The sequence below is a fragment of the Salvelinus fontinalis genome, chromosome 8 (genome assembly GCF_029448725.1).
Source record: "Salvelinus fontinalis isolate EN_2023a chromosome 8, ASM2944872v1, whole genome shotgun sequence".
Lineage (NCBI taxonomy): Eukaryota > Metazoa > Chordata > Actinopteri > Salmoniformes > Salmonidae > Salvelinus > Salvelinus fontinalis.
Window position 1 is genome coordinate 34,741,562 of NC_074672.1, and position 16,613 is coordinate 34,758,174.

A 16,613-nucleotide genomic window follows, 5' to 3' on the forward strand; every position below is an offset into this window, starting at 1 on the left:
GTATGTATATACACTGCTCAAAAAAATAAAGGGAACACTAAAATAACACATCCTAGATCTGGATGAATGAAATATTCTTATTAAATACTTTTTTCTTTACATAGTTGAATGTGCTGACAACAAAATCACACAAAAATTATCAATGAAAATCAAATTTATCAACCCATGGAGGTCTGGATTTGGAGTCACACTCAAAATTAAAGTGGAAAACCACACTACAGGCTGATCCAACTTTGATGTAATGTCCTTAAAACAAGTCCAAATGAGGCTCAGTAGTGTGTGTGACCTCCCTACAATGCCTGGGCATGCTCCTGATGAGGTGGCGGATGGTCTCCTGAGGGATCTCCTCCCAGACCTGGACTAAAGCATCCGCCAACTCCTGGACAGTCTGTGGTGCAACGTGGCGTTGGTGGATGGAGCGAGACATGATGTCCCAGATGTGCTCAATTGGATTCAGGTCTGGGGAATGGGCGGGCCAGTCCATAGCATCAATGCCTTCCTCTTGCAGGAACTGCTGACACACTCCAGCCACATGAGGTCTAGCATTGTCTTGCATTAGGAGGAACCCAGGGCCAACCGCACCAGCATATGGTCTCACAAGGGGTCTGAGGATCTCATCTCGGTACTTAATGGCAGTCAGGCTACCTCTGGCGGCCCCCCAAAGAAATGCCACCCCACACCATGACTGACCCACTGCCAAACCAGTCATGCTGGAGGATGTTGCAAGCAGCAGAACGTTCTCCACGGCGTCTCCAGACTCTGTCACGTCTGTCACATGTGCTCAGTGTGAACCTGCTTTCATCTGTGAAGAGCACAGGGCGCCAGTGGCGAATTTGCCAATCTTGGTGTTCTCTGGCAAATGCCAAACGTCCTGCACGGTGTTGGGCTGTAAGCACAACCCCCACCTGTGGACGTCGGGCCCTCATACCACCCTCATGGAGTCTGTTTCTGACCGTTTGAGCAGACACATGCACATTTGTGGCCTGCTGGATGTCATTTTGCAGGGCTCTGGCAGTGCTCCTCCTGCTCCTCCTTGCACAAAGGCGGAGGTAGCGGTCCTGCTGCTGGGTTGTTGCCCTCCTACGGCCTCCTCCACGTCTCCTGATGTACTGGCCTGTCTCCTGGTAGCGCCTCCATGCTCTGGACACTACGCTGACAGACACAGCAAACCTTCTTGCCACAGCTCGCATTGATGTGCCTTCCTGGATGAGCTGCACTACCTGAGCCACTTGTGTGGGTTGTAGACTCCGTCTCATGCTATCACTAGAGTGAGAGCACCGCCAGCATTCAAAAGTGACCAAAACATCAGCCAGGAAGCATAGGAACTGAGAAGTGGTCTGTGGTCACCACCTGCAGAACCACTCCTTTATTGGGGGTGTCTTGCTAATTGCCTATAATTTCCACCTGTTGTCTATTCCATTTGCACAACAGCATGTGAAATTTATTGTCAATCAGTGTTGCTTCCTAAGTGGACAGTTTGATTTCACAGAAGTGTGATTGACTTGGAGTTACATTGTGTTGTTTAAGTGTTCCCTTTATTTTTTTGAGCAGTGTATATATGAATATATATGTCTAATGTATTTCCATTTGCTGTAGGATTCACATGCTCTGAATCTGTACTTCCCTGAGAGTCACTGAAGCCTCACAGCCGCCAAGAGAGCAGCAGCAAGGCAGCCTTTCGGGACCACTGTGAGACACTGTACACAAGGAGTGCAGGGGCTTGGGTGTGTGTGACACACATAGACACAGACACAGACAGAGACACACACAGTCAATTCTAAGGCCCTGTTCACTAATTCTTACCTCTGTGTCTGTCTGCTAGGCGTGATGCAGGCCTCTCTGGACTCCTAAATGAAATAGCCAACTCCAGTGCAGAGGGTGAGTGCCATGTTATCTTCATTATTTTACGGTCTTGAAAGTATTACATGCAGACTGCGCTTCAGATAAGAAAGTGTTCTATCATGCAAGAGTTTTTAATGTGTGTGTGTTCCCAGTGCCCAAGTGGCTAGAGGTTAGCTCTAGCTGTGTCCTGGCTCTGCTACGGTGGGTCTCCTCCTTCCACGGCTCTCTGTTTCCTCATCTTACAGTAAGTGGCCCAGTCTCACAGTCAATTCACATGGCACATTTTCCATCAGTAACAATCAGACAATACAAAACTTGCCAGGGTGTTTTGGAATCTGCAGGCTTCTCTAATTGACTGTTGTTGTTTGCCCTTTCTTTGTCTTCAGTTAAGCAGCGAGGACATGACCGCTGAGTTTTCCCAGGTGCTCGACTGGTAAGACCTCCTTTTTAGTTTCAGTCCCCAATTAGATCCTAAAATATACCCTCTCTTATGTCCTTGTCAAATATTAGTTATTTATTAAATTTAGGACAATGGTCACCGACCGGTCGATTACGATCGACTGGTCAGGTCAATCTTCAAGGCATTCCTAGTCGATCACTTGCTTGCGCTCTTTTTTTAAATTGTATTTGTCCTGGATCGCTCAAATCACCTTGCCTACAGTTTCCACAACCCTGGCCACAGCAACATTTTATACTAGCCTACCTGAGATTCATAAAACCTTGACCAGAGAGAGAGAGACTGTCAAAGTATACAGCAAAGAGCTGCTGTTTTTGAGTGAGTTCGTCTGTTTTTATTCAGCACTGTACACTGTCTTATTATTTAATAGTTTGTGTGTATGCATTGATATGTAGGCTACGTGTGCCTTTTAAAAATGTATGTAGTTCTGTCCTTGAGCTGTTCTTGTCTAATGATGATCTGTATTATGTTTCATGTTTTGTGTGGACCCCAGGAAGAGTAGCTGCTGCTTTTGCAACAGCTAATGGGGATCCTAATAAAATACAAAATTCCACACTATTACAAAACATAAAATGTGTTTCTCCCTAATTCCACTGGCGCTGCAATGAATAATGAATGAGTAGACAAGTGAATCAATATCCATGCGTTTATATTATTATTAGCAGCTCGTCGTGTCTATTTTAATAATGAGGAATATTTAACATTCTCTGTTCATAGGAACAACATGAATTTGTGCATGACGCAGATGTGGTGCAAGTAGAGTTTCACCATCAAGTGGAAGACGATGTCTCCTCTCTCTGGTCAGTCTCACCGGAGGAGAGAGCAGGGGCCATGAGAGGTGGACCCTCTGCTGCTCTCTCCCTCCCTCCCTCCGCTGAGACTAATGCTGTGTTCAAAACAACTGGGAACTCGGAAATATCCGACTTCAGTGTGTTCCAAGACAACTGGGAACTTTAAAACAAAATGAGATGCGACTGGGAAAAATCGTTTTGAACAGTCAAATAACTCAGAATTCCAAGTCGCAAACTTGGGTATCTTTCTAGAGCTCACATTTTCCGACCAGAAGATCACTGATGTCATGATTTGACCACGTTTTTTTTTCCAGAGTTCCCAGTTGTCTTGAAATCACCATGACTATCAGATGCAGTCCAGTAAAATAAAAAAAACTAATTATTTCAAATTATGCTCAGTTGTGCCTTGCAAGTGCTACACCAACTGATCTATTTTGTTATCAAAGCTCGACTTGTGAAATATAATATGGTCTGAGAAGAACAGTATTGGCAGGCCAAGTAGACAATAATGTTTTAGGCATACTGCACAAACCACATTTTTATTAGGTTGTTATTTATTTTTTTATCATGTAAAAAAAAAAAAAAGTTTAAAACATCTGAGCGGTAGATCTTTCTTTTTGACTTCGAAAGTGATCTTGATTCAGAAAAGGTTGGTGACCACTGCTTTATGGTATATATGGTGTTGTTCTGGGGCCAGTTGCACCAGTTGGTCGTAAGTGGGTTGTAACTCTACGTCCGACGTAAAATGGGCTCTACGCCAGACCAAAAAAGTATACTTGTTGCACCACCTAGACATAAACTCTTCTATGAGCTATGCCTGGGTGTAGATTCTACACCTACTAGGGAGCAGGCATATAGTGTTAAATTGGGACTGTCTTCAGAATGATACACATAGAAAATAATAGCAATCTATATTTTCCAAAGGGTGTGAGTCTCGTGTTCAAATTTTACAACCGTTGTGGGCTTTTCAAGTTGCCTATGCGCGAGCCAATAGAAAATAAATGCCCGTGATTTAGGCTATGCTACATTATAGCATGCTAAATGTGTCTGATCAGTGATAGATTAGCAAATGAATAGATGAGCTACCACCTCCACTTATTTGCCCAGCCAGAGGTTAAATAACCAAATATATTGACAGAGATTAAGTGACAAAAAATCACGTTGATTAATTATCAGACAAGTCAAGGACATTTGTTCGGGATATAGGCTACTATGCGAGTAAAGTGCAAAACCATCCACTTGTTATACTAGGCTACATAACATGCTAGAAAAAATGTCTGATCAGTGCCAGATGAGCAAAGACTAAAGATTACTATCATGAGCACTTACATCAATTTAGCTAGCATTTTCCCAGCCTAATTGTTACCAAATATCCAAACGGAGATTCAGTTAAAACAAAAATCTGACATAGATTCATTTATCAAGACGAGTCCCCACGCTTTTCTCAACAGCGCTGTCCCTGTCAAAACTAAATTATCGTTGACCGCACTCGGCTACTGTTTTAAATTATTTAAAACTTAACTTTGGAAGTTTCAGTAAGCAACAAATTAATACATGCCTTCAGTGACATTAGCCTACTTTATTCCAATGTTTTCGTCATTCAGTCTTATTCATTCTCACAGTAATTATTTATTGATCCAACCAGTTGTGGTTAAGAAAATGCATAGTGGTGAGCTTTGCGAAGTGACATGCCTTGCAAAGTGTAGACATTGTTAATGTTGTAAATTACTATTGTAGCTGAAAACGGCACATTTTTTAATGGAATATCTACATAGGTGTAACAGTATAGCTTCCATCCCTCTCCTCGCCCCTACCTGGGCTCGAACCAGGAACCCTCTACACACATCAACAACTGCCTCCCCATGAAGCATTGTTACCCACCGCTCCACAAAAGACTCTAAGGGCAACAACTACTTCAAGGTCTCAGAGCGAGTGACGTCACCGGTTGAAACGCTATTAGCATGCATCCCGCTAACTAGCTAGCCATTTCACACCGGTTACACTCACCCCCCTTTTGACCTCCCCCTTTTCCGCAGCAACCAGTGATCCGGGTCAACAGCATCAATGTAACAGTATAGCTTCCGTCCCTCTCCTCGCCCCTACCTGGGCTCGAACCAGGGCCCTTTGCACACATCAACAACTGCCTCTGCACGAAGCATCGTTACCCATCGCTCCACAAAAGCCGCGGCCCTTGCAGAGAAAGGGGAACAACTACTTCAAGGTCTCAGAGCGAGTGACGTCACTGATTGAAACGCTATTAGCTCGCACCCTGCTAACTAGCTAGCCATTTCACACCGGTTACATAGGCGTACAGAGGCCCATTATTCAGCAACCATCATTCCTGTGTTCCAATGGCATGTTGTGTTAGCTAATCCAAGTTTACCATTTTAAAAGGCTAATTGATCATTAGAAAACCCTTTTGCAATTGTTAGCACAGCTGAAAACTGTTGTTCTGATTAGAGAAGGAATAAAACTGGCCTTGTTGAGACAGCATTTGTGGGTTCGATTACAGGCTCAAAATGGCAAGAAACAAATAACTTTCTTCAGAAACTCATCAGTCTATTCTTGTTCTGTGAAATGAAGGCTATTCCATGCGAGAAATTGTCAAGAAACTGAAGATCTCGTACAACGCTGTGTACTACTCCCTTCACAGAACAGCGCAAACTGGTCCCAGCTTTGATGCACCTGTTATAACCTCGCCTTCTGGATGATAGTGGGGTGAACAGGCCATGGCTAGGGTGGTTGATGTCCTTGATGATCTTTTTGGCCTTCCTGTGACATTGGGTGCTGTAGATGTCCTGAAGGGCAGGTAGTTTGCCCCCGGTGATGTGTTGGGCAGACCGCACCACCCTCTGGAGAGCCCTGCGGTTGCGGACGGTGGAGTTGCCATACCAGGCTGTGATACAGCCTGACAGGATGCTCTCAATTGTGCATCTGTAAAAGTATGAGGGTCTTAGGGGCCAAGCCAAATTGGCACGGATGCGCCTTCGTCTTCACCACAGTATCTGTGTGGGTGGACCATTTCAGATCGTAAGTGATGTGTACGCCAAGGAACTTGAAGCTTTCCACCTTCTCCGCTGCGGTCCCGTTGATGTGGATAGGGGCGTGCTCCCTCTGCTGTTTCCCGAAGTCCACAATCAGTTCCTTTGTTGAGTGAGAGGTTATTTTCCTGGCACTACTCTCCCAGGGCCCTCACCTCCTCTCTGTAGGCTGTCTCGTCATTGTTAGTAATCAGGCCTACTACTGTTGTGTCGTCTGAAAACTTGATGATTGAGTTGGAGGCTTGCGTGGCCACCCAGTCATGAGTGAACAGGGAGTACAGGAGGGGGCTGAGCACGCACCCTTGTGGGGTCCCTGTGTTGAGGATCAGCGAAGTGGAGGTGTTGTTTCCTACCTTCACCACCTGGGGGCGGCCCATCAGGAAGTCCAGGACCCAGTTGCACAGGGCGGGGTTCAGACCCAGGGCCACAAACGTAATGATGAGCTTGGAGTGTACTATGGTGTTGAATGCTGAGCTATAGTCAATGGATACATAGGTATTCATCTTGTCCAAATGGGATAGGGTAGTATGCAGTGCGATGGCATTGTCTGTGGATCTATTGGAGTGGTAAGTTGAATTGAATTGGCTCTAGGGTGTCAGGTAAGGTAGAGGTGATATGATCCTTAACTAGCTTCTCAAAGCACTTCATGATGACAGAGGTGAGTGCTACAGGGCGATAGTCTTTTAGTTCAGTTACCTTTGCATTCTTGGGTACAGGAACAATGGTGGGCATCTTGAAGCAAGTGAGGACAGCAGACTGGGATAGGGACAGATTGAATATGTCCATAAATACTCCAGCCAGCTCGTCTGCGCATGCTCTGAGGACGCGGCTAGGGATGCCGTCTTGGCCGGCAGCCTTGCGGTGGTTAACTTCTCTAGGATAGGGGGCAGCATTTTCACTTTGGATGAATAGCGTGCCCAGAGTGAACTGCCTCCTACTCTGTCCCAGATGCTAATATATGCTTATTATTATTACTATTGGATATAAAACACTCTGAAGTTTCTAAAACTGTTTGAATGATGTCTGTGAGTATAACAACTCATATGGCAGGCAAAAACCTGAGAAAAAATCCAAACAGGAAGTGAGAATTCTGAGGCGGATCTATTATCAACTCATCGCCTATTGAAATCCCAGTGGGATATGGATCTGTTTCGACTTCCTACGCCTTCCACTAGATGTCAACAGTCTGTAGAACGTTGAATGAAGCTTCTACTGTGATGTGGGGCCGGATGGGAGCTGTTTGAGTCAGTGGTCTGACAGAGTGCCAGTTCCTGGTCACGCGCATTCTACATGATATCGACTTGCGTTCCATTACTTCTATAGACACAAAGGAATTCTCCGGTTGGAACGTTATTGAATATTTATGATAACAACATCCTAAAGATTGATTCTCTACTTAGTTTGACAAGTTTATTCGACCTGTAATATAACTTTTTGAAGTTTTCGTCCGACGTTCGCCTGGATATGCGCGAGCGTTTGGATATGTGTACTATATGTGCTAACAAAAGTAGCTACTTGGACATAAATAATGGACATTATCGAACAAAACAATTTATTGTGGAACTAGGATTCCTGGGAGTGCATTCTGATGAAGATCATCAAAGGTAAGGGAATATTTATGATGCCATTTCGTATTTCTGTTGACTCCAACATGGCGGAGAAATGTTGTTTATATCTGAGCCCCGTCTCAGATTATTGCATGGTTTGCTTTTTCCGTAAAGTTTTTTTGAAATCTGAGACAGCGGTTGCGTTAAGAACAAGTGTATCTTTAATTCTATGTAAAACATGTATCTTTCATCAAAGTTTATGATGAGTATTTCTGTTATTTGATGTGGCTCTGCAATTTCTCCAGATATTTTGGAGGCATTTCTGAACATGGCGCCAATGTAAACTGAGATTTTTGGATATAAATATGTACATTATCGAACAAAACATACATGTATTGTGTAACATGAAGTTCTATGAGTGTCATCTGATGAAGATCATCAAAGGTTAGTGATTCATAGGCCTATATGTAAGCATAAGCTATAATATGCGTATGGGTGTTTTGAATTAATCATCACTTTAGAAAGCACTGTCCATATCCGTGTTTGACTTTGAAACAACATCCACAACGACCATGTTTTCCACTCAGTTTCAACCTTTTGTTGAACTTTCTTCAAATTGATCGATCACAGTGAAGTACATTTTAAAAGCATGATACGGTTTTGATGGTAAGTTTTTGATGTGAAGTGGTAAGTGTTTTCAATTGTTTTTTCAATTGCATCTGCATTGATGTCAGAGTGGTTAGAGAGACAATAGAGCCCTCAGTACCAGGCCATTAATGACCTGACGGTCGTTAGGGAGGTGGGTACAACCAACGCATGTCCAGAGTGCATAGGAGGAGATTTCCGTGGCTTAATGTTCACGTGGAATATGACTGCGGTCACGACTCGTGACTGCTGGTGTGGCAGTAATACGGTCACCGCAACAGCCCTATTAAAGATCAATGTTATTTAAGCCCTACTGGTGCAACCAGACCCTGTTGTTGCTCCCTGTGTTTCAGGTCGGACTGTGCAGTGAGGAGCTTCGCCTGGCACCCACACACCCAGAAGTGTGCTGTTTCCCTTTTAGACGACTCCATTAAACCCAAGAGGTAAGTAGCAGACTCATGGGCTCACTGTCGGTCTGTTGCAATGGTGCTGTGTCATTGACTATTAAACTCTATGGGAGTTTCTCAACTCCTCCTTCCTCTTCTCCGGGGCCTGAAAATTGATAAGTGGTCGAGGAGAATGCCAATTCGTTAGTAGGTGAACGGAGGAATATGCTCACCTCCTCGATTACATCCTTCGGCAGAGGGTTCACAAGAGTATCCTACGGTCGGTTATCGCTGAAGAGTTTGAAACCAGTCACACCCCCTTTGAAACAGCTGTTGTGTTATCTGAGGAGAAAAGAATACACATATTTGAAAACAAAACTGATCTTTACTTAACTTTTATCTATAAAAATGTCTAGCACAACTATCTAGTTACATTTTTACTAAACATATTTATTTTGGGATTCCTAAACGTGATTTACATGATGGAGTGGAGAAGGAGAGTCAAGTGGAGTGGAGAGTCATTTCATATAAGCGGAGATGTTTCCTCTCCTCGCCGCCTCTTATTTTTTACCTTTTTCAAAAGGCGAGGAGAGGCCGTGAGGAGCCGAGCAAAACCAATTGAGAATCTTTGTATAGGCCGGTTTCCTGGATTCAGATGAAACCTATGTCCTCAAAATCATATTCAGTCAGACCAACCTAGTGCGGTGTTAAACTTGTTCTGTCTCGCGCTCTCTCTCCGTCTCTCTCTCAAACACTCCCTCAGTGCTACTACTCCCACCCTAAAGCACCGTCTGCAGCACAGTGTGGCAGCCCTGCAGTGGAAGCCTCTGTGTGCGTCTACCCTGGCCGTGGCCTGTCACAACTGCCTGCTGGTCTGGCACGTGGACCCCACCTCGTTCTCTACCAGGTATACATGCTCATTATTATACTCTTCAACTTTCTTTTTCTCTGTCCTCCCTATTTCTCATTCAATCTCTTTCTATCTATTCTTCCCTCCCACAGACCCTCTTCTGGCTGTGCCCAGGTCTTGTCCCACCCAGGCCACTCCCCTGTCACTTCCATGGCATGGTCACCTAACGGATCTCTCCTGGTGTCGGCCTCTCCCAGGGACACTGCCATGCTGGTAAGAACCAGCAGTCTCAACCTCTACTCTACTGCTACTCAACTGTGAAAGTATTGTCTTGTGTGTGTTGCTGCAGGGTTTGGGAAACTAGGCTGTGGACTTGCGAGCGGTGGCCTTGTCTGAAGGGACGCTGTCAGGTGAGACACCTGGTCTGTGTGAGTGTGTGTGAGTGTTTGTGTGTTTGGCTAACTGTCTCTCTGTAAATGTCTAGTCTGGCAGTTGGAGTCCTGATGGGAGTCGGCTGCTCTTCAGTGTGCAAGGAGAGACTGTCATCTATGCCCTAACTTTCACTGACACCCCAGGTACACACACAAACACAATACCATGTATGATATGAAGCACACCAACCTCTTACAGTTGTTGTACACTGTGTGCTGTGTGCTTGTGTTGTTTGTTTTGATGTAAGTCCTCCTCTTTCTCCACTAGGGATGACCTTAGGGATGTCAGGGGGGCCAAAGGCAGCAACAGTCGTGGCCGACCTGTCTGAGACAACCTTAAATACACCAGATGGAGATATGGCGTAAGGAAAGGCCTGGGTTAACTAGCCATTCACTAAACTAGTTATTGATTAACCTTACAGATTAGCTTATTGTGTATGCGTGTTTTTCAGGGTAGGAGGAGAGATCCAGTCGCTAGCGTGGGACCCGACAGGGGAGAGACTAGCCGTGCTTCTCAAAGGTCAGGGTCCTTCCCTCCTCTCCTCTTTCTCCAAGTTGGAAAGTGTGTTTCGTCATCTTCTCTCCTCCACTCACTTCGTCCCTCTTACCTGTTCCATCAGGAGATGCTGAAGCAGGCTGCCCTGCCATGATCGCAGTGTTCAAGACTCAAATCAACCCCGCTTTTAAACTTCTGCCATGGTAGGTGCTCTAGTATGTTACATATCCAGGAGGGTCTCTCAGTTTTGTATATCTCTGTATGTCAGTGGTAATAACTGTCTGTCTATGTGTGTCAGTGGTTTTGTTCAGGGGGAGGCCGGGACAGAGCCCAGACTGATGCAATTCAACCCCAACTACCAGCATGGAGCCCAGCTCACTGTGGTCAGTCTCTACAAATGCTGTTCTTTACATTTAAGGGTCCACCAGGCATTTAATGTTTCCCCACAGTGCTGCTTAAACTGATCTTAACGCTATAGTTTACTTTCAATTTTAAAGTTTTTATTTGTTTTTTGTTTTACTCAAAAGTAGTTTATGCATTAATGTCATTTGAATGGGAAAGATGGGACTTCAACTAGAAATTGTACATGGTCTACACACTGATCATTCCATTTGACATGGTTATTGATGTGCTGCAGTGAATAGAGCACGAGGTCTAGCTAGGTGGCGCTAAACTCATCTCAGTGACTGTAGTGATGTTGTCTCTCCACAGTGATGGTCTAATGGAACGATTACCCATGTGCCTTTTTGCTTTCTGAGTGCTGGGTATCCCCAGCCCGGCCTGGGAGGCAGCCCCTCTCTCCCCCTGTCCCAGGGCAGGCCAGCAGACTACGCCAACCAGACACTCTACACAGAACTCATCTCCTAACCACACACACGCAAACTAACACAGAAACCATATTTCAAGTCATGTTTGTAAGTACAATTTATAATTTTTGGAACACTTGTTAAATAAACGTGTACAAAGTGTTATGCAAATTAGTATTTATTGTGTCTTTTTTTAATGCCTAGCCCAAGACATGGCAAGGGGGTGGGTGGGATGAGTTAAAGGTCAAGCCATTGCCGGTTTGTTCTTGCAAAAGAGGTGAATGAGTTGATCGGGAGGATTTAGTGTCTTTAATGATGTTTCTTAAATCATCTCCATGTTCTCGGTAAAGGAGTATACTGTATCGTCCCTTATTCTATGCGTGGCAATAATAAGTATTCAATCTTAAAACAATCTGCCATTAATATGATAGTTTGCTGTTTTACCTTCCTGATTTGCCCTTCACTTTCGGTCAAGAATAACTCGAAAAGATTTAAGTAAACTAAAATGTGACATTTGTGATAATGTCAATGTAGGTTTGTAATAACAAGAATAATTTCCCTTTAAAGAAGAATATATCACTGTTTAGTCTTTTCAGTCTAATTTTTATTGCTCAGAAGAAAGATATGGAGAGGTACAGAGAGGAGATGGTAGAGGATAAGGGAAACGAGTCACCAAACGCTGACAAACACCTACGTGGCCATGTCTTGAAGCATCATTAAAACATTACTGTTAATGTACAAAATACTTCAATTCCATTCAGCACATCATTTTCTCTACTTTATTTATGCCTATTAGTTCAAACAAAAAGAAGACAACCATGCCTGACCCCACCCTGAAACCGGTGATTGAATACAGTACTTTCATTCCTGTGTTATGACATTCTCTCATAGGAAAACACACTCACGCAGGCGCACACTCACACATGCATACTTACACACATGCCATGCACTCACAAACATTCAAAAAGGGTAACTGACCTCTCAACAACTACAACAAAAACAAAGTACACAGGCCTTGGGTTCAGTTAACAGAAAAAGCTATTCAACCCTCATGCCTTTTCTGTACTTATTTAAAAGAAACTCAGTTAAAAGTCAACTTAATTGTTACTTGGTATTTCCTTTTTATTTCCAATTTACATCAATTAAAAGTGTAACAAACAAAAACAACAAAAAAAATGATCATGATCATAATAAAATTGAATAATAACAAAAAAATATACACACCCTCACACACACAGACAACCCACCCTGGTTGTTTGGGCGGCTCTCCTTGGAGTCCCATGATTCTATTTGTGGGGCATGGACTCCATAGGGTACTAGCCAAAGTCCCTTGGTTCTCTGCCTTGCCTGGCTGCACCTGTTCTCCAGGGTGGGGTGTGTGTGTGTGGTGTGAGGCTAGTGGGAATTGGGGGGGGGGGGACAATGGCAGAGACTGAATTCTAAAACTCATAGCACCTTCTGAAGACGGAGCAACCCAAAGCAAAGATGGCCGTTCAGCCCCAGTTCCACCCAAAAGCAAATTTTGGTCAGCTCAAGATTTAAGGTGAACGTTTTCACTTTGTTTTTCAGCGTGAGGTAGCTTTAAACAATCAGGATGACTACAACTTTCCCCAATTTTATTAGAAAATGTAGGTTGTTTGTGAACTGAGTAAGATATTTTCCTCTAATGGACAGTGAAGACAGTGGAAAAATACATCCCAAATGAATCCTCATTTTCCAAAAAGTGTTGGTGTGCATATATCTAGACACATGTACACACACAATGTGGAAATATATATAAAACCATCTGGCTGTTTATAAACACACACTTTTACAACATAGAACCAAAGATTTATAATGCACAGTAAAAGTTTCGCTCCTCGTCTTGATGGTAAAAAAACATTTGGAGCACTTGGACTTGTTTATAATACCTGAAAATATGTTTTGGTCTACATTGATTCAAAATGGCATATTTGTAGCTAGGTCGGGGAGGAGAAGTGGGAGGTTCTAGGTCTTCTGTGGTAGAATGGGCTTGTGTTGCTCTTATGGTGAAGCTCCCCAGTCCTACTGTACCTCACCTCTGTCCATGTAAGGTTTAGACAATAAATAAGTGACATCGAGTCATGTTTCTGTTTCTTCCTCACTCGTCTCTTGGCTTGGTCCCTCTTCCTCCTGGCTCATTCCCGTCAACTGTGGGCCATGGGAAACATGACTGGATCTCAGGAAGTGGGTTGACAGGGAATGCTGGAACGCCGGTGCCCTTCAGTGCTAACATCCATGGAGTACAACTTGGAGAGCACTTTGCCAGAGAAAAAGTTTCCTTTTTATTTTTTAAAGTTAGTCTTTTTTGTAGAGTGTGTGTGTATTGTTTCATAGTTGAGTTATTTCTTTCATGTTTTAGTTTTTTCCCCGTTGTGTTTATTTCACTTTACAAGAAGCAGACTGCGCCCACATCCACACCGAACTCCTGGTCTGCTCCTCCAATGTCCATGGGAGCAATGTCCACGATGGGCAGACGGGAGGTCTTCTGTGTTTTGTACTCAAAGACAGTCTTTCCCCACTGGCCTGTGTGTTTCTGTGGGACGACAACAGAGACGTGTTGAAGCACAGTAACCCACTATATATTCCCATAGACTACAATAACGTATTTAAATTTTTTATTTTTTTTACTGTGACTGCACTGTGCCTTCCCCCATGGTCCTACTTAACTATGTCCATCCTTTCCCTGACCTAACTTGACAGTGCCTATCCCTCTCACCTTGCAGCCATCCTCCACAACGCTGTAGGTGAAGCGGCTGTTTCCCTCAGCTCTGATCTCCACGTCGTTGGAGCCCTGGAGCAGCAGACCCTTCTTCAGGTTGCCGGTGGATGCGTCCATGTAGGCCACGCTGTTCTTGCAATGGTAAGTGAGGTTCTGAGATGCTTCTGTGGACAGCAGCCTCAGGAAGGTCAGCTGGATACTGGCAGCGTTGGTACCATCCTCAGCGTAGCTGAACTATACAGGGAGAAGGAGGGTTAAGTGTGACATGGTAAGGACGAGTGCAGTCGCAAACATGGAGGTCATATGGAGGTCATAGGTTTATGGATGGTAGGATTTTGTGATGTCTATCAATTATCTGCGAGGCTGAAATATAGGTTTAATTCAGAAAAGGAAACACTGAGGAATGGTTTGACTGATGATCAGGATAACCCTTGAAATGAAGGTCTACTAAAGGAGTAGCTATGTTTCACTCAAAGGGGCCAGTGACATTATTATTCATAGAAAGAAGACACTCACGTGGAATCCTCCATTCATGGTCTCTCCGAACCAGACGTGTTTGCGGTCCTTGCTCTTGCTTGTCCACCAGTTCTTTTGAGGCACGTTGGCTATGCTGGGGTACACACAGGTCTCGCCAGTCTCCATGTTGCAGAAGACCTTGATGGCATCAGCTGTGCTACCAATGTTAGGATCCACCCAGTAGTCACCTGAAGAACGAGAGGAGCAGAGGAAAAATTGTTCAAACCCTAGCACTGTTTGGACTGATCATGTTATACACGTGTTCTTTCCTTTCTACACGGTATATTTTTGGGGAATCTTCCTTGATGAATAAAAAACAAAATTCCATAAATCCATTTCTCTCTTTTCTTTCCATTCCCTCTATCATCTCCCTCTCCTCTGCCCGTTCCCCCACTCACCGCTCTTCCACTCTGGGTGGCACAGTTTGAGGTCTCTGCAGGTGCGGGCAGGGTTCTTCTGGCTACCATCAGGGCTGCGCAGGTTCTCGATCTGGTTGTTGAGAGACTTGAGTGTGGAGTCCACCTCCACGTCGTGCTGCGTCAGGGAGCTGGACGCCTCATCAGCTCTCATGTACCTCAGGGGATCCGGAGACTTCTCAGGCTGAGACAGGCCAGCAAAGGCAGACATGTCGATGCCAGGGCCGGGAGGACCAGGAGGACCAGGGGGTCCGGGGTTACCAGGTGGACCCTGAAGGAGGAGAGGAGATAAAATATGAAGACTAAGACTTTTGCTGCCACATGTACAGTATATATAGTATATTCAGGTAAGTCTAAGGTTGACAAGCGTTACTCACAGCAGAGCCAGTTTCTCCAGAACGACCACGAGGTCCAGGGGGTCCGAGGGGTCCAGGCTGACCGTTAGATCCATCCTTACCAGCGGGGCCGACTGGGCCAGGGGGTCCCTGAGGAGATGGATAGGGTGGGTCAGTCATGGCTCATACATATGGATGCTAGCATAGTATGAATACATGTAAGTCTCCCTTTAGTGTTTGGTTTCACATTGTTTTAAACTTTTACCTGATATAACGTTTTTGTCCAATTGTTGTTGATTATGTGTGAGAGTACTCTCTCTTTAATTCAAGAACAACCTGCTTATCGGACATTACAAATTTAGCATTTATCTCACTTTGGGTAAAAATGGTTCATGTTGTAGTGGCCAGCCCTTTCCTCCTCTTTATCATGTAATTCGTTTGAATGGATTATTTTAAAAGTAGTAACCTCTCCCATCTGTCTTCCATTCTTCCTTCCATAGCATGTTGTAATCACAAAAGCATTAGCCTTCCTTGTTATCATAGAATAGGCTAATTAAAAAACACAGTGGCTATTTCCGTCCTCCACTTTATCATGGTGTTGGAGGATTATAACTAGATTATAATTGGTGTTGGTGGATTATGACTAGCCTATGCCCCTCATTATCATAGCATGGGATAACTACTGTATAGGAGTAGTCTCTATTTGTCTCATCAAAGTCTGGAGGGATTAGAGAAGTGTTCTGTCCTTTTCTCCACCTCTTCTTCTCTTTCCTCTGGACTCACCTTAGCACCACTAGGTCCGGCAGGTCCAGCAGCTCCCTGGTCTCCAGCGGAGCCCTTTTAAGATAATGACGACAGGAAGTCAGGGAACAGAACTTATTCCACATTGAAAGTCCGGCATTCTAGTTCTATGCAGATAGAGAGGTATAATAACTGGTGCAGTGTGGCCAGAGGATTTGGGTGACTTACTGGAGGTCCGGGAAGACCCTGCAGACCGGTGAAGCCACGGTGTCCCTTCTGTCCCCTCTCTCCTGTCTCGCCAGCCTCTCCCTTGTCTCCACGGGGTCCTTGGGGTCCCTGATGTAGAGAGGCAGAGAGTGTCAATCAACTCAGTGTGCCAATGCAGGTACAGCTACAGTAGGTATAGTTTATTAGAGAATGGTATGTGTGTTTCACAACATTCACACTCACAGCCATTCCTCTAGCGCCAGCTGGTCCAGCGGGTCCGGCAGGTCCTTGAGCACCCTAAAAACAAGAGTGAGGTTCTTAGACAGGCTAACAACAAGTACTATCAATTACAAAACACCAACATTT

The 16,613-nt window shown here is 44.5% G+C and overlaps 1 protein-coding gene and 1 pseudogene across 1 annotated transcript in view; one reads left to right on the top strand and one right to left on the bottom strand.

The window, feature by feature from the left end:
• Positions 1 to 1,638: 1,638 nt before the first annotated feature.
• Positions 1,639 to 11,466, top strand: LOC129861494 (aladin-like; annotated as a pseudogene).
• A 408-nt stretch (positions 11,467 to 11,874) lies between these two features.
• Positions 11,875 to 16,613, bottom strand: part of LOC129861155 (collagen alpha-1(II) chain-like) — a 33,608-nt gene continuing 28,869 nt past the window's right edge. Inside the window, exons 46-53 of the mRNA XM_055932320.1 lie at positions 16,491 to 16,544; positions 16,269 to 16,376; positions 16,083 to 16,136; positions 15,342 to 15,449; positions 14,947 to 15,235; positions 14,549 to 14,736; positions 14,030 to 14,266; positions 11,875 to 13,846 (exon numbers count right to left, since the gene is read on the bottom strand). Coding sequence (XP_055788295.1) covers positions 13,700 to 13,846; positions 14,030 to 14,266; positions 14,549 to 14,736; positions 14,947 to 15,235; positions 15,342 to 15,449; positions 16,083 to 16,136; positions 16,269 to 16,376; positions 16,491 to 16,544 — 1,185 coding nt within the window. The 3' untranslated portion in view covers positions 11,875 to 13,699. The remainder of the gene's footprint in view (positions 13,847 to 14,029; positions 14,267 to 14,548; positions 14,737 to 14,946; positions 15,236 to 15,341; positions 15,450 to 16,082; positions 16,137 to 16,268; positions 16,377 to 16,490; positions 16,545 to 16,613) is intronic.